The following is a 24,651-nucleotide window of genomic DNA, read 5'->3' as shown; positions in this document are numbered from 1 at the left end:
GCCGTGCTTGGGATGTTGGCAAGGTTGGCAGATAGCACCTGGGTGACCGACCCATCAGGAGTCACAGATTGGCGATCATCTCCTTCCTTCTTCGAGTAGTAGCTGGGATGCATTTGTGCCGTTTGCCCCTCTTATCTCCTGTGTGTTTGCCAAGTGGGAAAGCAGGACAAACACTGGATTCCTCACGCCCTTTATTTGCCGGTTTCAAGCCCTGCTCCCAGTCTTTTTTTTTTTTTTTTTTTTTTTTGGCACACGGGCTTAGTTGCTCCGCGGCATGTGGGATCTTCCTGGAGCAGGGATCAAACCCGTATCCTCTGCATCTTAACCACTGCACCACCTAGGAAGCCCTGCTCCCAGTCTTGACATCCTGCCGGCCAGAGGGTGTTCGTTTCCTGAGACAGGATCTGGGCTCTTGCTCTTCCCCAGCCGCAGCCCCCCCATAGACCCTTCTGCCCCCAGATCGCAGCTCACCCTCCCAGTGGTGGCCAAGGCCCTTCTCTCCAGGTGCCCCGCTGCCACCGCCGTCCACCCTCCCCTCCAGCTGCAGCCACGTGGACTCTCGGGGTCGCAGAGAGGACGCTGTGGCGTGCAGCGCTTCTCCACATGCTCTAGCCATTCTCCAAGCCTGTTGTGGGCTCCACTGGCCCCTCCGGGTCCCCTCCGCACCCCCACTGTTGGGTCAGGCCCCTCTCCTGTCAGTCATCACATATCTTTCTTTGGGTGAATATGGAGCACCTCCCCAGGGCCAGCGCTGGGGGATGGGGGGATCAGGACAGGGGTCCCCACAGCCCCAGCCTCCAAGGGGTTCCTGGCTTGGTGGGGACACACGCCCGCTGTGACCAGTGCCTCCATACAGGCGGGCACAGAGGAGGGGAGTGGCCGCGTGTAGGGGCGTAACAGTGGTTCCTGGGGCTGCTTTCTCTCCTTTAGAAGTGGGAGGCGGCTGGCTGGTGACCGTGGGGCAGCAGCTCCCTGGCCTGAGGTGCTCTTGGCTTCCCTCCACGCTTGTCCTGTGGCGATGCTGGCCTCCGGGCATACTGCGTACCGCCTCACGCAGTTGGGAAGAAGACAGAGGCTGAGGCTTTCTCCTCGCATTTTTGTTTTTGATTTGGAAAGGAATGCCCTCCCTAGGCTGACCTCCCTTATCTCATCACCCCAAAGTAGGTCACGTGTCCACCTTGGACAAGGGGACCCATTTCCAAGTCTGGTGTAGGCAGGTGGGGTAGAAACCAGACTCTTCCTGCGACCAGGGGCTGCTGGGGGAGGGGCCAGGTCCGTGTCCCCTCACTACCTAGCATCACCTCAAGGAGGCCTGTTTACTTGTCTTCTCCGCCCCAGACTGGCAGCTCCAGATGGGTAGGGTCTGTGGCTCTGTCATGTGACAGGTGCACCCTCTACCTTTGTGGCCTGGATGAGGGGACAGTCGTCCAAGTGCAACTGCAGGACTTCACTCCTGTCCCCTTTTTTCAGAAGCGGGCACATGGCCAGCTGGGCTCCCACTCCCCCCATCGCCTGGTCACCACGCTCACCACGCGCCTCCTGCAGGGCAGGCAGAGAGGGGACGGTGGGCCGGCCGGGGCCTGGTGCGCTGCAGCAGGAGGAAGGGGAGAAGAGAAGCCGGCCCTGGAGGTGCCAGCGTGAAGGCTCAGCTGCCCTGCCCCTCCTTCCTCATCTCCTTTGAACTGCTGAGAAAGGAACCTCCGCTGGCTCCTCACACTCCTGGTTTTCTCTCTCCCACGGATAGCACTTTACAAACTTGGGGTGTAGTTCACACACCAGAAAATTCACCCTTTTAAAGCACACAGATTTGGTGGATTTTAGCATATGCACAGTGCTGGGCAGTCATGACAGTTTTCTGGTTCCAGAACCGTCTCATCATTCCAGAAGGAAACCTCATCCCTAATAGCAGTCACTTTCCACGTTCCCCTCCCCAGCCGCTGGCAACCCCAAAGCCACTCTCTGTCTCTGGATTTGCCTGCCCTGGACGCTTCGTGTACCTGGAATCACACACTGCGTGGCCTTTCGTGTCTGGCTTCTCTCACTGAGCATCTTGTAACGTGTCAGTGCTTCGTGCCTTTCTGTGGCCGGACGTCGTTCCAGTGTATGGATGGACCACAGTGTGTTTATCCGTCACCTGTCAGTGGACACTGGCGTTGTTTCCATTGTTGGCTGTTGTGCGTGTTGCTGCTGTGGACGTAGGTGTGCACGTTTTTATGTGAATGTGTATTTTCACTTCTCTTGGGTAGGCACCGAGGGGAGGAGCATGGGTCCTGCAGTTACTCTGTAGTCCACGTTTTACCTTCCTGCTAGCCATGCACCAGGATTCTGGTTTCTCCACATCCTCGCCAGCACTGGCTATTTTCCTTTTTTTAAATCGTTACCATCCTGGTGGTGTGAGGCGGCATTTTGTGGTTTTGACTTTATTCCCCTAGCGGTTAGTGGTGTTAAGCATCTTTTCATGGGCTTATTGGCCGCTGTATATCTTTGGAGAAGTTTCCCTTGCAGGAAAGGGGTGAGGAGGTGAGGCTGCAGGATCCTGGGCCTCGAGCCTGGGGTCCAGTCTAGCATCGTCACGTAGCAGCCATGTGTCTTGGAGTGTCTTCCCCGTCTGTGGGCCGAGCACCGAGGGTTGAGGGGGACGCGTGTGCAGGGCAGGACACACCAGCAGGACCACTTCATTAACCAGCTGGTCTTTATTTCTGTCGCGGAGCCTGCTTTGCCGGGTCCTCTGCAAATAGTATGTTAATTTATTTTGGGTAACCGGATCGACGGGGAGACACACACACACACACACACACACACACACACAGAAGCAGATGAGGGTCCGAGGGAAGAGGGGGGCAGGCCTGCCGGCGGGGAGCACATCTGCCTGTCCCGTGGCTGTCCCTACAGCCTCCTGCCCGCCCCTCTGAACAGACTTCCGTGTATTCTCTGTTTAAGGAGGAGCCGAGGAAGGTTTGCTTCACCTATGATCTGTTCCTGAACCTGGAGGGCAACCCGCCCGTCAACCACCTGCGCTGTGAGAAGCTCACCTTCAACAACCCCACCGTGGAGTTCCGGTACAAGCTCCTGATGGCTGGCGGGGTGAGTGCGCTGCTCCTCGTGGCCTGACACAGCCCTGGTGTTGGGCGGCCCTGGTGCTGGGGGTGCCTGGGGCTCTCCAGCATGAGGTCAGGCGCCTAAGACCTGGAGGGGCAGGTTGCACGGGCAGCATCTGGCAGCTTTGGATGGGACGCAGGCGTCCCGAGCCTGCACTTGGGCGGTGTCCTCTGCGAATGGTAGACTAGTCTCTAGCTTCTTGTTGGCTGTGGGTAATTAGCATCTTCCTCCGTGGAGGTGGAGGGGGCAGGAATGGGCGCGAGGCCAGTCTGTGAGCCTGGCGAGGTGCCGGAGCCAGTTTTAACTGGATTGGCAAGGCGGCGCTGGGGCCGCGGCATCTGGGGAGCAGCAGCGGCTCTGTGGGGGGTCTCCTGCTGATGCACGCTCCTGGCGGTCTTGTCCTTGTGACACGGGCCAGATGAAGGCGTCGGCTCTCAGACGTTAGGTCTCTGTAGTGAGTTGTGTGACCAGTGATCCCGGTGCACGTGGCAGGGCTCTTGGAGAGGGGGTGGGGTGCTCGGTGCAGGAGGAGGAGGGGCTCAGGCTGGACTGTGCCGAGGGAGTGTGGGCTGAGCACCCGGGACTTCCCGAGCCTGGGACAGAGGGGTCAGGCTGGGGGTGATGGCCTGTGTGTGTGTGTGTGTGCGCGCGCGCACGTGTGTGGCGGGGGTGGGGGCAGGCCCACCTCCCCAGTGTGTGCAGGGCGTTTGGCTTGGGTTTCTTTGGCTCTAGGGAGCAGTCCTTTCCTGTTCGCTTAATTCAGTTGGGTCTTTTTATAAACTTTTTTTAAAATATGAAAGCAGTCACTTATTCATTGCAGAACATGTGATTAAGTTCTGCTGTGTTCCTAATAAAAGATCAGCGTGCGATTCTGATCTGGCATGTGATGGCTGATGGAGGCCAGTCACAGAGCAGGGAGGTGCGGAGTCGGCTCGCACAGATGTCGGCCCTGACACTTGCCGGGCTCAGCACTCCTCCCCCCAGCTCTGCTTCTCTGCCTTAGTTTCTCTGCCACATATTTTCCAAGGTATTTCCCGAGGTGTTCCTAGGTGTTCCCGGAAGGTTCCATGGCACCTCTCTTTGGTAGAGAGACACACAGAGCACCCACGGGCCTCTCAGTGCCCCAGGACCCAGGCACCGAGCCCTCGGCTCCCCGCGTAAAGGTGTTTTCTTTGCTCTGAGGAGATGAAGGCTCCGTGAGCATCATCTAAACACATAAAACTGGAGGGCAGGGAGGGGGAGGAGGTGTGCAGAGGCGGGGGAGGGAGGTGGGGAGGGCAGGCCCGCAGGCTGCCGCGCTGTGGCCTCTGCCGGGTGCTGTTCTTGCCCTTTGGGGCTGCCCGGAGAGCTGGTTGGCGGGTCAGGAACTTTCTCGCCCTTTGGGTCTGCGGGCTTCAGGCCCCAGGCTGATAGCAGAGCAGCACTCTCTGGTCTTAGTTGCCGCCCAAGACCTTTATGGGATGGTGGCTCCCGAGCCCTGAGTCCCAGTCCCTGTTCGCCATTCTGGGGCTCTGGGTCCCAGTGGGGCCAGCTTTGCCATCCAGTGGCAGCGGGGCCCAGAGCCCGCCCGCGTGGACGTTGATGTTGGCGCTGGAAGCACAGGAGGAGCAGTCCATCTCTGAGTCCGCTGTCAGTGCGGCCCCTTCCCCGGGGGTCCCCTGAACCCTGTCACGCGTCGTGTGAGGCTCAGACACTGTCAGTGGTGACCTGAGCTGCTTCCCGCTGTGCCTGGCGGCCACCTGGCCCCTCAGCTCGTGTCTTGTCCTTTGCCCCGTCAGCAGTTGAGCTGCACAGAAGTAGAGGCTCCTTTGGCGGCCGAGGGTGAGACGGGTCCCCGTGGAGCCATGTGCTCCAAAGGGCTGTCACAGGGAGGCAGTGACCCAGGAGGCCTCCACCTGCTGCTGGGATAGGGCCAGTCTAGGGCCTTCATTTGAAGGGAGACAAGAAGTTGCAACGGAAGTGGAAGGAAAAGGTCTGTAGGGGGACGAACTAAGGCATCCTGCGGCCCCGCCGTTCTCCTGGGCTGCGCTCTCAGTTGCTTCTCTGTGGCCTAGAGTGTGTGGGTCCCCGACAGCATGATCCGCGGGGCAGGCGGGGCGAGGGGCTCCACCGCCCTCCTTTCAGCTTGTGTCCCTGTGGCCTCAGCTGGGCGTGACTGCGGCATCCTCAGATAACAGCTCTGGTTCGCCGGGGAATCCCAGGTTCTCAGGGTTATTCATGGTGCCTGTTCGACCAAGCGAAACGCTTTCTTCTTTTTTGTGTGTCTGTGCTTTTTTCTTTTGTTCTGTCTCATCACCGTCTGGAAGGCTCCTTCTGAGCGGCTGACTAGTCGCGTTAACTCGCAGTGTCCGTATTTCGAGAACTTGCCCCCAGCCTTCTCTCCTTCGGCCGGGGCCACGGGAGCCTGGCCGGAGCTGAGCAGGTGTTTCCCTGAGCACCTCCTGGCAGGACCCCGGGCCCTCCCTCCTCTGGGCCCTCCCCCCCGTGTCCACCCCACGCCGCTCTCCTCCGGCCTGGCCGCACCCTCCCTGTCTGTCCACCTCACCCGCCTGACACTGGAGGAGGGCTCGGCCGCTGAGACGCGGGGCGTCGGCGCGCACATCCCGCAGAGGTTGCGCCCTGCGCCGCGGCTGCCTGCTCGGGGCGTCCAGTGGGCTTCCCGCCTGTCCCAGCCGCGCTTCTGGTCTGTCTTCACCGCCACGTGCGGGGCAGCTTTGGCCACGGCTCCTCCTCGTGCTCCTCGGCGTGCTCCACGTTCTTCTCGGCCGGCCCAGCCCACCGCGCCCAGCCATCCTGGGACCCGGCTTCTCTTCGCTCTCCACCCAGCCCCGCTTGGCTCTAGCACCCAGCCCCTCCCGGAGGGACGCTCCGCCGGCCGGCTTCCTCTTGCCGATCGGATTTCCAGCCTGCCTCTTTGCCCGTTGATAACATCTGTCTCTTCTTTGTCACTAGGTGATGGTAATGCCCGAAGGAGCAGAAACGGTGTCCAGGCCCAGTCCCGACTACCCCATGTTACCCACAATTCCACTCTCTGCCTTCTCTGACCCCAAGAAGACCAAACCGTCCCACGGCTCCAAGGTTAGTGAGGCGGAAGGCCCAGTCACGTGGGAGCACTGGGCCCCAGCGGCGGGGCCTGGGCTCAGGGCGCCCCTCCGCAGAGCTGGCCCTTCCGTCCCCGGACTCGCTCCCTTGGCCTCCCCTCTCGGAGCACAGCTCTGCGCTCCACCCGGCTGCTCGGCCCCTTTGTTGGGCGGCTCGCCCTCCTGAGCTGCACGGACAGCCAAGTGACCGCACGCTCTTCCCCCTCTTCCTCTTGAGGCCAGAGAGCCTTCCCCGTTCTCCCTTCCACCGGGTCAGAGGGCCTAGGACCACTTGGACAGAACCCCAAGAGGCTGGCGTGGCCAGAGCCGTGGACTGAGCATGTCCACTGCTGCCTCCTGAGTGCAGCTGGGATGCCCTACCCGTCAGGGTGGGCGCTCCCTCCCGTGGCTGCTCCAGGACCCGCTTCCATCTTTGGCAGCAGCTCTCAGCAGAGGGCTTACTTGGGGCAGGGCCGGCTGGAGCCACGTGGCTGAGCAAGCTGCTTCTCCCCATGAGGAGCGTTTCATCGTCTGCTCTTGGCCAGTTGGGCAGGTGGCACTCTGCCCTCCCAAGACCTCTCTCTCAGCTATCCCGGAGTGGACTCCGGAGCCCTTAGGCTGGTACTGCAGCGGACCCAGAAGCCTGTGAGCGTGTGTCCCATCCCACAGCCGCCTGCACAGCTCTGTCCCTGCGGCCGCGCTCCACCTGGCTCCCAGGGCAGCTGCTGGTCATCTGCCGCCAACCCCGTGAGCTCATCCACTTCTCATCCTGGCAGTTTTCTTGCGTCACTCACTGTCGGGTGTCAGGGCCTGCGGCACCCTAGGTGGGACAGGTTGAGCTCTCGGGCCGTCTTACAGCCTTATGCTCGTCAGCAGCCTTGGAGGAGGGCCACGTCACCCAGGCAAGGTCTTTCTGACACTTTCCACAAGGCCACTAAGTCTCTGAAATTCTCAGATCCATCTGACTCAAGCCCTCTGGACGCGTGAGGCCAGAGTCTTCCCCACACCAGCCTCCTGGGTCATTCCCTGAACCTCTTGGCACTTAAATGGAAGAAAAATTCTCGCTAGCGATCTGGGCAGTTTGTCTCTCAGCCACCCACGGTTTTTCCAAAACCCGCACAAAATGGGAAGAGTGGGAACTGCCATCTCTTTTGTACATGTCACTTGCAAGTCACCTCAGAAATGCCCTCCCAGATGGTGAGGACACTCCAGTGGCTGACACAGCTGTGTCTGCTTGGGCTGCTGGTGGCATCTCTTGCTGAGGTCTTTGAGACCCCTCGGATCCCCCAAGCTGGTGGGCGTATCTGCCAGGTTCGGAGACCTGCAGGCAGGGTCCTCCATCCCCACACATCCTGGTCCAGCATCCTTCTGCAGCCCCCAGGCGCTGTGACGTAGGGGGTCCCTGTGAAAGTTTCCGCCAATGGCTCTCCAACATACCCCTTCGGCCAGTTGTCACAGTCCTGCTCTCCGAGTCATCAGCCTCTTCCTTCAACCGAGGAAGCACCAGTTCTTTCCCCGAGTTGGGTTCTCTGCTGCCTGGACCTGCGGAGTCTGACTGGCCAGGCCACATGCTCCAGGAAGAAGGGCTGGGAGGGGAGAGGGGGTCCTTGCAGGCCTCAGGGGGCCACTGGAGAGTCTGGGTGTTGCAGCCCCAGGTGCATTGGTCCCTGGTGGTTCTGTTTCCGCCCATGGCCCCCCAGAGGGTCGCTTGGCAGACAGGACGTGGAGCCTCTTAGGAGAGGAGCGGGACCTTCTGAAGGCTCACTGTGAAGGTGGCTGTTCCCTTTGATCCCGCCGTGCCCTGGACGCGTGCACCTGTAGCTTCCGGGCTCTCTGCTTCTCTTTGTCTGATGTCAGCCAGTCGGCCTGGTGGGCCTTTCTCTAGCCCTTGGTTCTTAGCCATTGTGGGTCCTTGACAGCTTTAGGAACGTGACTGCAGTGAGTTTTCACCCCAGGAACATCTACGTTGTGCTCCAGACTTAGTGTGTGACATCAGAGAGCCCGTGCTCTCGGGCGCCTGTACAGAGCTCCGGATGAAGAGCTGCCGCTCCGAGGCCCTGCTAGTCAGGCAGGCTCTGGTGACCCCGTTGGCAGTCGTGCCCATCAGGGGTTCTCCGCTGCACCTCTCAGGGCTGGGCCTGTGTGGCCCAGGCGGGCACGTGGACCATGCAGGAAGAGGCCAGAGTGGCGTAGGGGTCTCTGCTTCCTGCCTTCCTCTTTGGGGGAGCAACTTGCTGGGAGTGGAGCCCCCAGAGACTGGCCCCATTCCACACACCAGCCCCCCAGGGGTGCCCCTTTAGACAGGCTTCTAAAGGGGCAGTCATGGTGTGAGCACCCCTTCCCGCTGCCGTGGTGACGTGAGGGTCAAAGCCAGGTCACAGGGGCCGACTTCTCTCCAGGGAGATGGCAGGAGCCCGTGGCCACATGGGGCTGGCCCTGAACCTTCGGCACTGGTGTGGGTTGTGGATTTGAAAGAAGACAGGGACTCCAGTAGATCAGAGGTGGTCGAGGCTGTGCCGTCTTGCCTTGTGGCTTTTTGCTGGGAGGGTTCTGTCACTGGACCCTTGGGGGCTGTGAGCGCATGAAGCGGAGGCCCAGCTGCTGGGCGTTCACCTGGCTCGCCCGTCTCCTCAGCAGTTGGGGTGAGCTGGTAGAGTGAGGCTGCTTTGGGGAGCCCCCGCCCAGGCGGGCCCCTCTGGTCTGGCTGCTAGTGGTTTCCTGGTGAGCTTGGATCTAGAGAGCCTCGGCCCAGCCTGCACCTGTCCCGGAGTCAGGGGGGCAGAGTCCTGGCCGCTGCCAGCAGCAGGCGCCTGCCCCGCGGCCCTGGCCGTGCGGCAGGGTGGTGATGCAGTGTGCTGGGGGGCAGGCCCGGCACGGTGTCGGACGGGCTCCCACCTGAGGGCGCTGGCCGCCTGGGGGCGGGGTGGCCGTGCGCTCGCTGTCTGCTCTGCCCGCCCTGCACTGTTGCCTGGTGAGGTAGGTGGCCTCGCTTGTGTTCGGAGGGAGCACAGGCGCGCAGGCTCGCAGTCCCCCAGCCCGGCCTTCCCGGCACAGGGCTGCTCGCTGCCTCTGTCTCCAGCGGGAGCCTCTCGACGCCAGGGTCCAGGCTCTACCCTCAACCCTCTGAATTTCCGAGGCTGAGATGCAGGAATGGTTTAGAAAAGCTGCCCAGGCCGCTTCGGTTCCAAGATGTCTAAGAGCCGCACAGCACCTGGGAACCCAGCAGGTGCTCAATAAATGCTGACTGCAGAGATCAAAGGGAGATCAAAGCCACGGTGCCTGCTTGCGTTGAGGCCAGGCTGGGCCAGAGCCAGGCCGTCCAGGCAGGGTGGGGCAACCGGGGGAGGCACCCGGCTCAGGTGGGGACGGCGGAGGGGGCCGGCCTGCTGGCGCCCCCAGCCCCCACGCCGTGGCAACTCCGACTCCCCCAGACCCGCGGGGAAGCTGCGAGGTGCTGGCGCGGGAGCGGGTCGGCGTGGCGTGCCTGTCTGTGTCTGACTCACCGTGTGCTCTTCTTGAATCCCTCAGGGGAGTCTTAGCCTGCAGCCGCCCGGGACCTGCTGACACTTCCTAGTAGTTTAAAGGGACAGCTCCATTTAAAACTCTCACCTGCTGCCTTACTCTTTCGCTTTTTGGAAGATTTTCTCTAGCTGAGTCTGAATCAGGTGGATTATACTTTGTAGGGGTCGGGGGAGGCGGAGCAGGGCGGCCCCGAGATGCCGTTTGACCGTGTCCCCCTCCTGCCTGGCATTGCAGGACGCCAGCAGGGAGAGCAGCAAGACCTGCAAAGCCCACAAGACGACCAAGGAACACCGGGAGCGGCCGCGCAAGGACTCGGAGAGCAGGGCCGCCTCCAAGGAGCCGGAGCGTGAGCAGGCCAGGAGCACCAAGGACGCCGCACGGAAGCTGGGCGAGGGCCGGCCACCCAAGGAGGAAAAGGCCCCGCCGCCCAAGGCCGCATTCAAGGAGCCTAAGATGGCCCTGAAGGAGACCAAACTGGAGAGCATGTCCCCCAAGGGCGGGCCCCCGCCGCCGCCCCCGCCCAAGTCTTCCAGCAAGCGGCCGGCTGCCACCGACTCACCCAAGCCCAGCGCCAAAAAGCAGAAGAAGAGCAGCTCCAAGGGGTCCAGGAGCGCCCCCAGCACCTCACCCCGCACCTCGTCTTCCTCCTTCTCAGACAAAAAGCCGGCCAAGGACAAGGGCAGCACCAAAGGGGAGAAGGTCAAGGCCGAGAACGAGCCCAGAGAGATCAAAAAGCCCCCGGAGGTAGAGGAGTCCAACTCGGAGGACGAGGCCTCCTTCAAGACCGAGGTGAGGTGGCTTCTTCCCCCACCCTTCTCCCCTTCACCCACCCCACCCTCATCCTCTCTCTGCCGGCTCTGAGCCACTCGAAGGTTACCCGGAGCCAGGGAAGCAGGCCCCTGGGCACCCACTTGCTCCTCGTAGCTTTGGGCAGCCTCTGTGCCTCACCAAGCCTCGGTTAGGGGTGATGAAGCCGCCTCGTGAGAACTCTGTGTGGACGGTGCTTGGGATGGAGGGTCCTGGTAGAGTGTGATGCCTGGTACCTGGATTCATAGCTCTCCTTGAGCTGTCACCTGCATGGGCCAGGGTCTCACTGGCTGTCTTGGGGTCAGTGTGGGCACTTGTGTCTCACCATCGACTCTTTCCCCGGCTGCCGTAGGTTCAGTTGGTCAGGGCACCCCTCCCTCCACTAGTGGTGCGATGTCCCTGTGCATTTTCACCCTACTCTCCGGCTCTGGGAGCCAGAATCCCTGGGTTCCTCTTGCAGCAGCTTTCCACGCAGCTCTGAAGGTCACCGTCAGAGATGGCTTGAGCCACGAAGGAGCTAGGAGCCAGATTGTTGACTGGGTAGCTGGATCTCTCTGCACCTTGGAGGGCCACGTCATCTCTGAGTGCTGTTTGGCCTCCAGTGGTCAGAGAACAGGAGCCTGGATGGATGGATGGATGAATGGACAGATGGATGGACGGACAGACGGTTGGTTAGACGGACGGTTGGTCGGATGGACAGATGGACAGACGGACGGACGGATGAACGGATGGACAGACGGATGGATGGATGGTTGGACGGACCGATGGATAGATGGATGGACGGATGGTTGGATGGACGGACGGACGGACGGATGGATAGGTGGAGTGATTGATCCCCTCACCTGTAGCACCAGCCCCAGCCCTAGCCCTCAGTGGCTTTTTACAGTTCCCAGGTTCTCATTCACTCAAAGGCAGAAGCTTTGCCTGCAGCATTGCTGCTCAGAGCTCCACTGGGATTTTGAATGTGGTTCCCAGAGGCGAAGCCAGAGGTGGTTTGTGTCAGTAGCACTGATGTGGTAAGCATGTGGCTTCCAGAGGTACCTCGTCAGGGGTGGCTGGGGTGACACGTTGGCCCAGGGGTAACAGTGCATCCCCATCAACACATGGGGCTGGTGATGTCATACGCCCAGTGCTTCTCGCACCCTGGAGACCGTCTGCCAGTGAACCTGAGGATGGCAGGACCCCGGAATGTCTCTCACTTGGAGACTCCCAGCAGTCCGGGGCCCTCCCAGCCACCCGCTTGGCTGCTGGAGGTTCTTCAGGTGCTTAACAGTGCCCCGTCTGGCAACTCTCTCCTTTGTCTCTTCAGACCAGTGCTCTGGGCCGGTGCCCTTCCCTCCTGTCCACCTCAGGTGCTTCCAGTGAGGCCTTCCTGTGCCCAAGGCTGGTGCACCTGCATTGGGAAGAGGTGGAGGCCTCACGTGCCCCCCCCCCCCCCCCCCCCAGCCAAGTGTTGGCACATCCACTCTGACATCCTGCTGGGATTGTCATGAGCACCCGTGCCCCTGGGGGCTGCTTCCTCCGCCTGCTCAGGGTGGCTGGCTGAGTGTCCAGCATCTCGTGACCTTGGCTGCCACAGCCCTGAGGCTGGAGTAGCTCGAAGAAGCCTGGGGTTTTCTCCCGGCTGAAGAGGTGCATCCTGCATGCCCAAAGACTTCCGAACGGCGAGTCTGAGCCATCCAGGGTCCTGCAGCCGTGAGACCTGGTCCACCAGCAGCAGGATCCTGGGGGTCTCTAGGGCTGCTGGGCAGTGACTCACACGTCCTGACCCTGGGACCTAGTGAGGCACAGACGTCCACGGTGAAGGGGGAAGGACAGCCTTCCAGACCTGGGCCTCCCCAGCCACTCTTGCCCATCTCAGGCCTTCCCGCGCTGGAGGCCGAGGGGGTGCCCCCACCAGAAAGCTCTGACCGCTGCCTGGAACCTGAGCCTCTCGGCCCTCAGAGGGCTAGGCAGCTCCTTGTCTGAGTCCCGGGCCGAGGCCCCAGCTACTCTGGGGTCTCCTTGGCTATGGGGTTCCTGACAGTCTGTCCCTTCGGTCATGGGCCCCGGAGCATTGGGAGCACAGCAGGCCCTCCGCCCTCCCCCCGGACGTCCTGTGTGGCCTGAGCACCCACGGCAGCTCCTCGAGGGCTTTCTGGCCCTCAGGAACCATTAGGCTCCTGGAGCTGAAACCACTTCAGGGTTCCCCCCTCCCCTCTGCCTCCCTCCCCTTGGATTCATGTGGAAGGAAACAGGGCGAGTGCGGCTGAGAAGCCCGCCTGGCCTGTGCTGTCAGGAGAGAGCTGGTGCCGCCCGCCCTGGACCTTCCCCCGCCTGCTGGCCCGAGCCTGCGCGCTGGCAGCCTCCCCACCAGGTCTCCCCTGCCCCAGAGCACTGCCCGGATTCCCTGTCCCGGAGGCCGGAAGCGCGATTGGCCTTGACCTCTGTGTGCTTAGCAGAGCCCAGCAGGGCAGCTCTTTTACAGGTGGGGAAACTGAGGCTTAAAACTAGAGGCTGCCTTGGCCAGTTGCCAAAAAAGCCAAGGTCAGAAGTCAGGACCCTGAGCCAGAGTAAGAATCAGGGGTCCGCATGCAGGAGGGGCCGTGTGGCTCCAGGCCCGTTGTTGGGGGTGGGGGGGTCACCCACTGGTCTGGGTGGTACCCCCACAGCAGACAGTGGGTGACAGCAGTCTAAGCCAGTTTCCCAGGGAGGGTTCCCCAGGGCACACCACTTGCCAGTGTGAAGGTAGCAAGTCAGGGACGGCAGGGGCGCTGGGAGGCCCGGAGCGGGTCGGACTGGGTGGTGGCAGAACCTAGAGGACAGAGCCCTCAACTCTTGAGCTGGGAAGCATCCTGTGCCCTGGCGGTGGGATCCTTCCTTGGGTCTGCTGAGGAGAGACCTGCGCCCGCCCGGGTCTCCTTCTGGGGGCTGGCAGGAGGGGCGCGTCTCCTGGGGTCTCCTCTCACGCGGCTCGGGCCAGGATCGAGGAGATGCTGCTGGGTGCCTCCGCCTGTCTGCTCGCCCCTCCCAGGTGCCCCGGCTGCTCAGCTCCTCCAGACCGGTCCTGAGGACAGAGGGCTGGATGGCGTCTGGGCACCTCGGGCCGGCAGGCTTTCCGAGGCGTGGACCCTGCCCTTCTGCCCGTCGGAGCCCAGTCCCCGCCCTCGGCTTATTACTCTGCTCTCGTACCTGTACCTGTGCCTGTTGGTTGCTTCCCACAGCCTGGAGCAGACGCCGTCCCGTTCTGGCTCACACAGGGCTCTGAAGTGGGAGGTGCCACCCAGGCGTCTTTGCCCCCGGTATCCGAGGGCCTGGGGTCCTAGCTTGGGCTTTTACTGCCCCCTGGTGGCCGAGTCAGGGCTGCAGGAAGAGGAAGAGGGGGATGTGACCACTGGCTCCAGGTGCAGTGGGGCTGGCCTCCAGGCCACCACATGCTCCAGCGCGTGTCCCGTGCGCACACACTCATCCTCACCTCAGGGCACCCGGTCGCAGAACAGACTGTGAGGAAATGAGGGGCAGGTCCTGTTCAGACCTTCCAGCTGTTGGCTGCAGCACTGCAGCCCACACCGGCCAGCTGTGCCCTCGCCAAGGAGGGCAGGGCCCACGCGTGAGGGCAGCCACAGACGCCCCCCCCCCCCGCCCGCAGTGAGAGCTTGCCTCATGCCCCGTTCTCCAGGAAACCAGGCTTGGACTGGAGATTTGGAAGTCCCTCCGTGGAAAAGAAAGGTCATTGGTTGCGTTTTGAATGCAAACCGGCGACGTCCTGGGGCTGGGGGAAGGGGTGGGATGGGGCCAGGTCTCAGGGGTGCTGGGGCCTGGCGCCTTGGCGGCCTTCTGAGTGTGTATCTGGGGTGTCCCGCCTGGCTGTCTCCACCATTGGAGGACTTGACTGTCCACTCCTTTTCTTTGGACTGAAAGATGACTGTTGTCCTCTCTCCCTGCGTGTCCGCCCCGCCCCGCCGTGGGGTGAAGTCCGCCCAGTCGAGCCCATCCAACTCCAGCTCCAGCTCCGACTCCAGCTCAGATTCGGACTTTGAGCCATCTCAGAACCACAGTCAAGGTGAGTGCTGGGAGAGGAGAGAGCCAGGATGGGGACGCGCGGGGGGTTCTGGGGGAAAGGCTCCCTGCTCTGGGTGCAGCACTGGGTCTGGTCTGGAATCCAGGGGTTCATGAGGAATTTCCCGAAGCCTTTGATTCGGTGGGGGCTTAGTCTGAAGGCTGTCCCCATGTCAGAAAAACCCGGGGGTGAGAGGGTGGGGAGCTCGGGCCTGGGCTGAGGTTCTGGGGCTTCTCTTCAGGACACACTGTTTGCCCAGACCGGGCCCCAGAGATCCGTGTCCATAGGTGTGTGGACCCTCAGGGAGCCAGGGTTAAAAACAAAACCGGCACAGGTCACCCGACCGCCCGCTGTTCCTCCGCTGGGCCCTCAGCTTTGCCCTGTCTGTGCGACAGGGTTCTGAGCTGTGCTTTGTGGGTCTGTGGTGAAGGGCCCTGCTCTGACGTGGGCCCTGCCCTTGCCAGACTCCTCGTCTCCAGCTCCTCCCAGATGGAGGCTCGTCTGGCCAGCGCAGGGTCCTTTCCTCTGCCCCCCCACCCCCGTCCCAGCCTGCGCCAGCGCAGCGCTCCGCTTCTGTGGCCCAGGGCCCCCCCAGCCCCGCAGCCTGCAGTGCTGCCTTTTCTCCGCAGGCCACCTGGGGTGCCCGTGGGGAGCTAGCACAGGACCCATTTGGCGGCCCCCAAGCAGGGAGGGCCCACCGGCCCAGCCGACCCCTGCCCACCCTCAAACCAAAAGCACTTCTTCTGGTAGATGGGACTGAGAATTTTCTCCACAGCCTAGAATCCTTTTTTGAGGGTGGAGGAGGGCTGGGGGAGGCGAGCGTATCCGGGGGGGCCTGACATAAGGATGTGACGTCCCCGGGGAGTTGGGGGATGGGGTGCTCCGAGCCCACACTCTCTCCAAGGATTCTTACCCGCGGGGAAGGGAGGGGGAACCGGCCACGTGGGATCACGTGAGCAAGGTAATTGAGGGCTTTGTGTCCCTCTGTTGCCTTGGTAACAGGAATATAAACCAAGATGCCGTCTGTAGGGGACTGGAACCGAGTGTCTCTGGAGAAAGGGGAGGACGGTGGGCTGGGGGCGGCAGAGGGAGCTGCCGAGGGGCTGGGCAGGCCCACGTAGGGGCGCGGGCTGGCGCCGGGGGGTGGGTGGGGGTGTCCCGTGGCCCACACCCCAGGCCACTTCGCCCTCCTCAGCCAGGGCTGGTTCCTCCTGCCTCCGGGCAGGGCTCTGGTCCCAGCAGCCGGAGCAGAGGAGGGCTGCTCCTTCCCTTGGCCATGGAGGGGTCCCGTGGGCCTGTCTCAGGCCAGGGGCCGGAGGCCTGCGGGCCGCGCCAGGAAGGTAGGGGTGCAGGGAGCCAGGGGCCCCTTATGCAGCGGGTGGCCACGGGCGCAGTGCTTGGAGACGGGCGGCAGGCCCCACCTGGCCAGAGGAACCTCCAAGGTGGGTTTGTGTGGGTGCGTTTAGGGGGTCGTGGTGTCAGAAAGCTCCACGTGGCCCCTGGGGTGGAGGGGATGCTCGGGCGCAGGCGGACCCCTGAGCCCCCTTCTCTCCCCCTCCCGCGCGGCCCTCCGCAGGCCCCCTGCGCTCCATGGTGGAGGACCTGCAGTCCGAGGAGTCTGATGAGGACGACTCTTCATCAGGAGAGGAGGCCGCTGGCAAGACGAACGCAGGGAGGGACTCCAGGTGCCTGGGCCGGTGGGGCGGAGCGGACGAGGGGCTCCAGGAGGCGGGCCGGGACGGGGTGTCCCCGGGGTGGGCAAAGGGAGCCTTGGAGCCCACTGGGCGGCTGCCTGCCTGGGCACTGAGGTGGGCTGGGGGCCTCAGGGGGCATCCTTCCTCCCATCACTGGAGGGTGCGGCAGCCCGGTGGGGAGGGGCAGGATGTGCAGGGAGAGGGGACCTGTCACCACCCAAACAGGGGGCGAGGCAGTGCCCAGCAGCCCGAGGACCAGACCTGGTCCCCGGCAAGTGGGGCAGCGGGGGCTGTTTCCTCTGCGCTTGGGCCAGGGGTCCTTTCCCTGGTACAGGGCCAGGACAGACCGGGAACTGTCCTTGGACCTGTAGACACCCCGTGTGGGGAGCAGCTGTGGCTGCCCACCCACTGGCCTTCCCCCAGGGTGGGGTGAGCCAAGGCCCCTCCTGTGGACACCCCCAGGCCTTGGGAGCGAGCCCACCTCAGGGATGGCTGTGCGTTCTCAGCCTCCAGCCCAGAGCAAGTGCCGACCTCTACCCCAGGTCTGTGGGATGGGCAGACTCGGGGTCAGCAGTCTGGTCTGGGTCTAGCCCCGCCTTCCAGGGAGCCTGAACCCTTCTGGCCTCAGGGGCTCTTTTTAAGGTGGGCTGGTGACCGGCTCTGTGCCAAGCGGGCAGGGCAGCCGAGCGAGTGCTGGTGTGTCTGAGGGAAGCCGTCATCCTGAGGGCTGGGCCTGGGGCTGGGGATGGCCTGGAAACGGGCCTCCACGCGAGCCAGCGCTCTCCAGGCAGGAGGGTGGGGTCAGCGCTCAGCCGGGCTGGGGAGGCTGGGGGGCGAGTACCGCCACCCGCCCAGGACAGAACTGCTGGCCGCGGCTCCTGCCCGTGTGGTATGGGCAGCCTTGAGTGTGGCCCCTGCTGGACGCTGGGAGCGGGGAGCTGAGGGGCTCACGTAGCGGCCCAGGGGCTGAGCGGCCAGAGACCTTTGGCCGCCTGTCCCAGGAGTGGATGTGGAGGGCCTGGTGGGGCTGCCTGGGGCGCCGCATCCGTTGTCAGGGAAGGGGCCACACAGGCCCTGACGCTGGTGCCCGGCCACTGCCTGGTGGACTCAGGGCTGTCAGGCCACTCCTGGGCCCAGCTGACGTGGCAGTGTCACCTGGGTGATGGAGGAGACAGACCACCTGCCTTTGCCCTGATGCACTGCTGCCAGGGGCCAGGAGGGGGCGAGCAGAGGGCCAGGAGCCAAGGAGACGGTCCAGCCCGGCCTGTGGCCACTCCTGAGGCAGGAGCCCCCAAGGGCCGAGGCTGGGCTGGCCTCCTGAGGCGGCAGGCGGGAGGTACCATGTCCTGCAGAAGGAACGGTCATTGGGCCCCCCTCACGGGGGTGTTGAGCCCAAGACATCCCCAAGGGACTGGGGGTCCCAGGCGGGGAGCTGCCCGAGGGTGCTGTGTGGGTGCCCAGGAATGGGGGGGTAGCTGGGGAGGCGCTCGCTCTGCACCCCGTCGCCGAGCTGTGAGCAGTTCTGGGGAAGCTAAAAGCAACGGACGAGCACATTCTGTGCAGAGAGATGGGAGCAGAGCAGAGGCTTTCAGGGTTAGGCCGGCTGGGGGTGCCGAGCAGCCACGTCTCTCTCCCCACGAGGGCAGCACCCCCCAGGGGTCCAGGCCCACTTCCGGGTCCAGGCCCCGCCCAGGAGGGGACAGGCGCCTGACGTCACCACGCTGGCACCTGTGTCCCTCCCTGCGTCCCAGGGCGCTGGGCTCGGGTGGAAACAGCCGCGCTCGCAGCGACTCTCCTGCAGGCCCCTGTTCCCACGCAGTAGTGAGCGTGGAACCCACGCCCCCGGTGTTCTGACCTGAGAGACCCGCACCAGGGCTGCAGCGAGCCCCCCAGGGACCCCGGAGCCTCTCAGAGCGAGCGTGCTGGTCTCTGGGTTCTTTGCTCCTTGAAGGCAGCTCAGACGTGTTCTTTTCTTTGAAGTTGGCAGTGGCCGCCTGGGGCCGGCTGAGGGGGTCTCCTGAGCTGTAGGGGGAGCGCTGGGTGCGGGCCTTGCCCCAGGGAGGGGCTGAGTCCACCCCAGAGCCGCAGAGCAGTGTTCGTGGGACGGGGCCGCCTCCTGGGAGCCCAAGGTGGTGGAGGCCTGACAGGATGTCGTGTCCGCCTTCAGGTTGAGCTTCAGTGACAGTGAGAGCGACAACAGTGCCGACTCCTGCCTGCCCAGCCGGGAGCCGCCCCCGCCCAAGAAGCCACCCCCGCCCAACAGCAAGGTAATGCCCGGGGGGCCAGCTGAGGGCCGGGCCCGGGGCTCTCCACGCATCAGAGGCTGAGGGTGGTGGGCACAGAGGAGGTCAGTCCAGCACCCAGAGATCTGCCCCCCAGGGTGGGCTGCCCTGGGAGTCGGGTCCAGGGCCAGAGGAGGGAAGGCGGTGGCCCTGGGGGCTGAGGGAGGGGTCGTGGGCCAGCGCTCATGCAGACCTGGGGTCACCCTGCAGGCATCAGGCCGCCGGAGCCCAGAGCCGTGCAGCAAGCCCGAGAAGATCCTCAAGAGGGGCGCCTACGACAAGGTGGGGGCTGTGGCGGGGGGGGGGGACTGCAACAGGGCGGGGGGGGGCACCAGCCTGGAGCTGATGTGGGCGTGGCCACGGGGGGCCCGGGCGGCCCGCTGAGCGCCCCTCTGCCCCCCAGGCCTACACGGACGAGCTGGTGGAGCTACACCGGAGGCTGATGGCCCTGCGGGAGCGCAACGTGCTGCAGCAGGTACCGGGCGCCGCTGCCGCCCCGTGCCCCCGAGGCCTGTGGGCCGCAAGGAGCCACCCCCCTTTTCTTCGAGGGCCTGGTGGGGGGCGGGGGCCACCCCAGCCCAGTGCCCTGTCCCCTGAATCCCCTGCCACCACCTTCCAGATCGTGAACCTGATCGAGGAGACCGGCCACTTCAACGTCACCAACACCACCTTCGACTTCGATCTCTTCTCCCTGGACGAGAGCACCGTGCGCAAGCTGCAGAGCTACCTGGAGGCGGTGGCCACATGACCCTGGGCCGGGTGCCGGGCTGCGTCCCCGGGGTCCTGGGAGGCCGCATCTGGGCCCCACCTTCCCTCCTCTCTCGACTCGCCCGCCCGCAGCACTGCCTTAGTGACCGCCCTGTCCTTGGCCCGCACGGCCAGCTGCACTTTCCTCCTTGGGAGCCCGGGGGCCGAGGGGGGCCAGGCCGGCGCTGCTGCTCCCCGACACCCCGGGGCTGTCACCTGGGCCCCCCTTGGAAGGCGGCTCATGTCGGAGGCAGCGCCAGGCCTCACTCCCGGAGGGGAAGAGACGTGCCCTGCGGTGGGGGCCTCGCTCCACGGTGGGGCGTGTGGCACACCTTCACTGCCCGGGCCCCTCTGAGCGGCTGGGGCACTGCCTCTGGCCTCCCAAACGGTTCAGAACACACCCACCGCACCCCAGGACCTCAGAGGCTCCCACGCACCAGGGCGGGCCCCGCTCGTCCTCCGCGTCAGGCAGACGCGGCCCCCACGTCGGCCTCACTGTGCTGGGACTCCGTGCTGTACAGTTGTCTCTCTGTTATATATATATGTCTGCACTGTAGGTACCAGAGCGGCTTCTGGGGTGCGTTTCCGTGGCAGCAGTGCACGTGGGGGGTGGGGGGGTGTAAGGCGGGACTTGTAGGTTAAGATGTCTCCACTGGTCTTGTTGTCGGGCTGAAGGCCGAGCCGGTGCGCCAGATGGCCCTCTCCAGGTGCAGGGAGGAAGCCTCCCCGGTGGTTCCAAGGACGCCTCCTCCTCCCGGGGCCGGTGAACACTACGCGCCACCATCTGCAGGAGCAGCCCTCCTGGGCCCCGGCCGGCCACGGGCTGTGACTGTGTTGGCGTCCCGGGGCTCTTCCTCTTCCTCCTTCCACAGGATCCTCTTCCTTCTGTTGACCGAGTCTTCGAACTTTGAAAAAAACGAGCTTTTGCCAAATAAGACGGGATAGTTTGTGGAGTTTTTTGAGGAGTGTCAGGACTCAGCGCCAGCCCCTCATGCCTGGGCCCTGGCCGGCGGCAGGCCCTCCCACCCCTGTGATTCACGCCAGTCCTGGGCTGGAGACCCAACTCCTCGCACGCCTGAAACTCTCCAAGGGCCGAGCCAGCTCCTCCTCCCTCCCAGCCAGATCGCCGTTGTGGAGTCAGCCCATCTCGTGGGGGGCTCCTGAGGCTGGGGACCTCGACTCAAGGCTCCTCTGGTCCCTACCGGCTCCGGGAGAGGAGGTCGGGGCTGAAGCCGGGCTCACCTTCTCTCCCACCCGCTGTCGGACAGCCCCTCCTCCCCCCAGTTTGTGAGTTCCCACGTGGGGTGCGGCACGCTCCCCTCCCTGTGGTCCCTGACCATGGTCACTGCTCCAGTTCCATCTGTCAGGCAGACCCCGAACACTCCCTCGGGAGTCCCGCCTCCGAGGCTTCCCCGAGTGCCAGCCTTCCTGCTGAGATCCCAGGACCCGGGGAAGGCCCGAAAACCTTCAGAGGAAACCGCCATGACTCCTCGCCGACTGCTCTGATTCTCTCCCAGCCCCACTGCCTTGAGGTATTAGGAAGAGGGCAGGCCTGTGTGGCGGGCTCCGTGCCGCCACCGTCCCCTTCCCCAGGCAGGCCAACGATACTCCAAAGTGGGGCACTTCTCTTGTCTGGAAACTCTAAGACATTGGACGAAAGGACTGGCTGAGCGCAGCAGCTGCCTGGCCCTCTGTGCACAGAGGCCGCTGGGGCTCAGGGCTTGTGGGCAGGAGCCTCAGTCCAAGGGCACTAGTCTTTCTCCTTCCGGAGGATCTCCTGGGAGGGGCTGTGGGTCCTCCCGGCTGGTGGCTCGGGCAGCCCTCTGCTCAGGAGCCAGGCTCTGCCCCGGAGGCAGCTAGAGGAAGGCGGGCTCTCTCGCGGGCCTGCCCTTTGCAGCAGCAGCATCTGGCCCTGCGTGCTGTTTCCAGGGCCTTCAGAAGCACCAACCCATTTCTGTTACCTCCTCTGGCCAGAAGCCCTCAGCACTGTCCTCCGGAGCTGCTCTGGGCCCAGTGCTGGCCCCGCGACCACCTGATGGACATGCCAGGCAGCCAGGGCCTTGACCACGGCATTCCCCGCTGCTCCCCCACGCCACCCCCAGCTGCCCGGCAGCTGGGCCCACCAGGGCTCTGGGGACGCTTCCATAGGAAGGGGCCAGCACTTCGTGATTGCCGTGTGTTTAGTGTTAAGCCCCCTGCCCCCAGTGCAAATCCCTGTGTTTTGCTATCTCCTGAACAAAGTGTAAACCGACACCTGAAAGCAAAAGGTATCGAATACCTTTCTTACCCACAAGGGTTTTTACAAAGAACGTGTCTCGCTAGGAACTAGGACACTCATCGGCCCGAGACCAACTCCTGGGTGAAAGGAATAAAGGAGAATTGTGTTTGTAATAAGTTACAGGATCGTTTCTGTCCTGGATTTTAAACTTTTTGTTAAATTGTGAAATTATGGAGGAGTTTTATAGAAAAAAAAAGTGAAATAAAGTCAGATGGGAAAGCAGACTTATGTGTAGAGCTTTGTGCATCTGGTGGGTGGAGCCACAAAGCACCATGAGGCTCCTTGTCTCCTCTCCCCATCTCAGTGCTTCCAGACCAATGACCAGGAAGAGGAGAGAAGGTTGGGACCATGCCTGAGGGGCATCAGGAGTGGGGACAGTGAACGTGAGCAAGGCCAGCATCCTGGAGGAATAGAGACGGCACCACAGAAACCCAAGGGGCACAAAATAGTGGAGACTTAAGTATCTGGTCCTGCTTTTAATGGTGTGTTCTTTCCGTGCAAGCAGGTAGCAAGTTTTGGGTTGAAAAGCAAGTCCAACTTCACAGTATGAATGGATGGGGGGAATGGGTGGGTGGGTGAGTGGATGGGTGGGGGGATGAATGAGTGGATGGGTGGGTGGGTGGATGGATGGATGGATGGATGGGTGGATGGATGGATGGATGGATGGATAGGTGGGTAGATGGATGGATGATAGCCAGATAGAAAATGTGGGCAAAGACATCCTTTGTCAGGGGCCAGGGTGCTTGTCTGTCAGTTTTGTCCACAGTGGGTTTTGCTCTGGATTTGGTGTGGCAAACCTGAGTGAACCCCAAGAAGGTGGCTGTCCCAGGCCCTATCTAAGCAGCCCTGTCCACTCTGTGGGCTCCAGCCCCACCAGAGGAGCAGAAGTTCCATTCCTGAGTGGTCAGTATTGCAAGCCAATACCCTCTGGCTACTCTGCCCACAGCAGCTAATTAAAGTCTCTTTTGTCAGCTGGAAGCCACTTGGGGAGAAAGCTTGCCACACCAGGGTACTCAGGGAGCATTTCTTCTTACTTCTGGTCAGTAGCCAGAATTTCCATTTCCAACATCAAGGCTGTGGCCTCCCTGCCCTGTCTTTCCTACCAGAGATTCTTCAAGCCTTTTGGGACAGTTTCTCATGTGAGCTTCTGAATTAGGGACACAGAGTGAAAGAGGGTCTAGAGTGGTTCCCATGGTTCCCAGACCCCCATGACACAGCAAAGGACGACTTATGTGTAAAAATACAATAGGGCTTGTTACAGGGCAGGCACTGTGCTGAGAGTTATCTCACAGATTCCGCAAACACTTGGTGAGGGTAGGCACTGCTGTCAGAATCCCCACCAACAGATGAAGAAACAGCCTGTAAGAGCTGACCTGCCTACAACAATACAGCTAGTAGGCACATTCCTGAGACTCCAGACCGGGTATGTGTTAATTTTGTTGCTTGCAGGCAATATTTCTTTGTATTTACCCATATACCCACTCCTTGGGGTGTTCTTTCTTTCTGTGTTTCCGTCTGGAATCATTTTCCTTAAGTGTGAGAAAATCTTACTAGTATTTCATTTAGTGCAGCAATGAATTCCCTCAGCTTTTTTCATCTATAAACAACTTTGTTTTATTTCTATTCTGTAAAGATAGTTGTGTTGGGTACAGAATTGCAGGTTGGCAGGTGTGGCCCATCCCCACGTCCCACTTGCTGCTCCATCGTCTTTCGGCTTCCATTATTTCTGTGGAGAAGTCAGCCGTTCAGTCTCATTGTTGCGCCTTTGGGGATCATTTGACTTTCATCTCTGGTGCCTTTAAGATGTTGTCTTTTAGTTGGAAATTGTTTCATACGTTTTAGTGATTTGTTTCTTCTAGCAATATGACGTCTCTGTCTCTTTTAAATATTTTTGCCTTGAATTTTTTCAAATCTTTTTTGTTTTTCCAAATTTTAAATTTATATTTTGGTGATGCAGGCACAAGTCTGAAGTTTCCAAGGGCACATATGCAGTGAGCAGTGACCTTCATTCCTACTTCTTTTCCTTCTCCACTTGAGAGCCATCTGTGCATGAAGAAGACATAGTTCCATTACAAATGGTGGCATACAGGCCATCCTTTTAATATATCTTGGAGTTCATTCCAAATTAGCATGTTGTGTAAAAGCACAATAATTTACATAACTAGTCCTGTTGGTGGGCATTTAGACCATTTGCCTTCGTTTACTTCTGTGACCACACATAACTACACACATGCAGGTATGTGATGGCATCTATGATTAACAGCTTTGGCAGTGGCCTTGCCTATTTTCTACCAGGTTTCTTGATGTTTGTGTCTGTGTGCTTGTGTGTCTGTGTATTTTTAGGAGCTCCTTATAGAATATGAAATGTAGGACTTTGCAATGTATTCTATTCCCCCAGTTTACCCGTTAGTTTTGTTTATGGCATCTCCCACCATCCCAGAGTCTTTTCTTTCAGTGGCTTTTGGGTTGTTACTCCTTGTCTTTGTCTAGGATTTTTTTTTTTAAGTTCTCTCATGGTTTCTTCCCTCCCTCCTTTTTTCTTTCTCACCTTCCAGTTTGCCAAGAGTAAGGGCCCCACTGATGCATTACTCAATTCCTGCATATATTTCTGTCTGTCCCTGGTTTCTCTCTTCTGCATATCTATTTGTGCTCTATCACTGAGCTTTTAGTTACCACCACTTTGTAATTTATTTACTACCTGGTAGAGCTAGTCCCTGTTCATCAATATTCTTTTTAAAGAAATTTCCCAGATATACTGTCATGTTTGTTTTCCCGTATAACATAATAAGCTTATATTTTAGAATATTTTTCTTTATCTTGTTCTGAAGTTTCACATTAACATTGTTTTTAATTCCAATTTAAGAAACAAAAACCAAAAACATATCCTGGGTAGCATCTGGTGGGCTCCCAGAGAGCTCTTCAGCCATTATGTCTTCATGTTGCTCCTCCCCTCTTCTCTTCTCCTTCTGGACCTCCTGTTACACAGGCTGGAACCTGCAGGGTTATTCACCTTTCAGATCTCTAACCAACTCCCATTTTGCCTGTGTTTATAATTCTTGTAATTGTGCTGTATAGTTCTTGGATATTCTGTTTCCTTCCTCTT

The 24,651-nt window shown here is 61.2% G+C and overlaps 1 protein-coding gene across 3 annotated transcripts in view; it reads left to right on the top strand.

Annotated features, from left to right (window-relative positions):
• MLLT1 (MLLT1 super elongation complex subunit) overlaps positions 1–21,765 on the top strand; it is a 66,679-nt gene extending 44,914 nt beyond the window's left edge. Inside the window, exons 4-12 of one of the 3 annotated variants that reach the window (XM_057708900.1) lie at positions 2,941–3,084; positions 6,052–6,177; positions 9,936–10,490; positions 14,463–14,550; positions 16,124–16,232; positions 18,409–18,508; positions 18,734–18,805; positions 18,927–18,998; positions 19,143–21,765. In XM_057708900.1, the coding sequence (XP_057564883.1) occupies positions 2,941–3,084; positions 6,052–6,177; positions 9,936–10,490; positions 14,463–14,550; positions 16,124–16,232; positions 18,409–18,508; positions 18,734–18,805; positions 18,927–18,998; positions 19,143–19,271 (1,395 nt within the window). In that variant the 3' untranslated portion in view covers positions 19,272–21,765. Of the gene's footprint in view, positions 1–2,940; positions 3,085–6,051; positions 6,178–9,935; positions 10,491–14,408; positions 14,551–16,123; positions 16,233–18,408; positions 18,509–18,733; positions 18,806–18,926; positions 18,999–19,142 lie in introns of all 3 variants that reach the window. The other 2 variants (XM_057708899.1, XM_057708901.1) reach the window with 2 other exon arrangements.
• Positions 21,766–24,651: the final 2,886 nt, after the last annotated feature.

Source organism: Hippopotamus amphibius, chromosome 15, assembly GCF_030028045.1.
Source record: "Hippopotamus amphibius kiboko isolate mHipAmp2 chromosome 15, mHipAmp2.hap2, whole genome shotgun sequence".
Classification (NCBI taxonomy): domain Eukaryota; kingdom Metazoa; phylum Chordata; class Mammalia; order Artiodactyla; family Hippopotamidae; genus Hippopotamus; species Hippopotamus amphibius.
The sequence above is the reverse complement of the archived record's forward strand: the minus strand, read 5'-3'. Positions and strand labels throughout refer to the sequence as shown.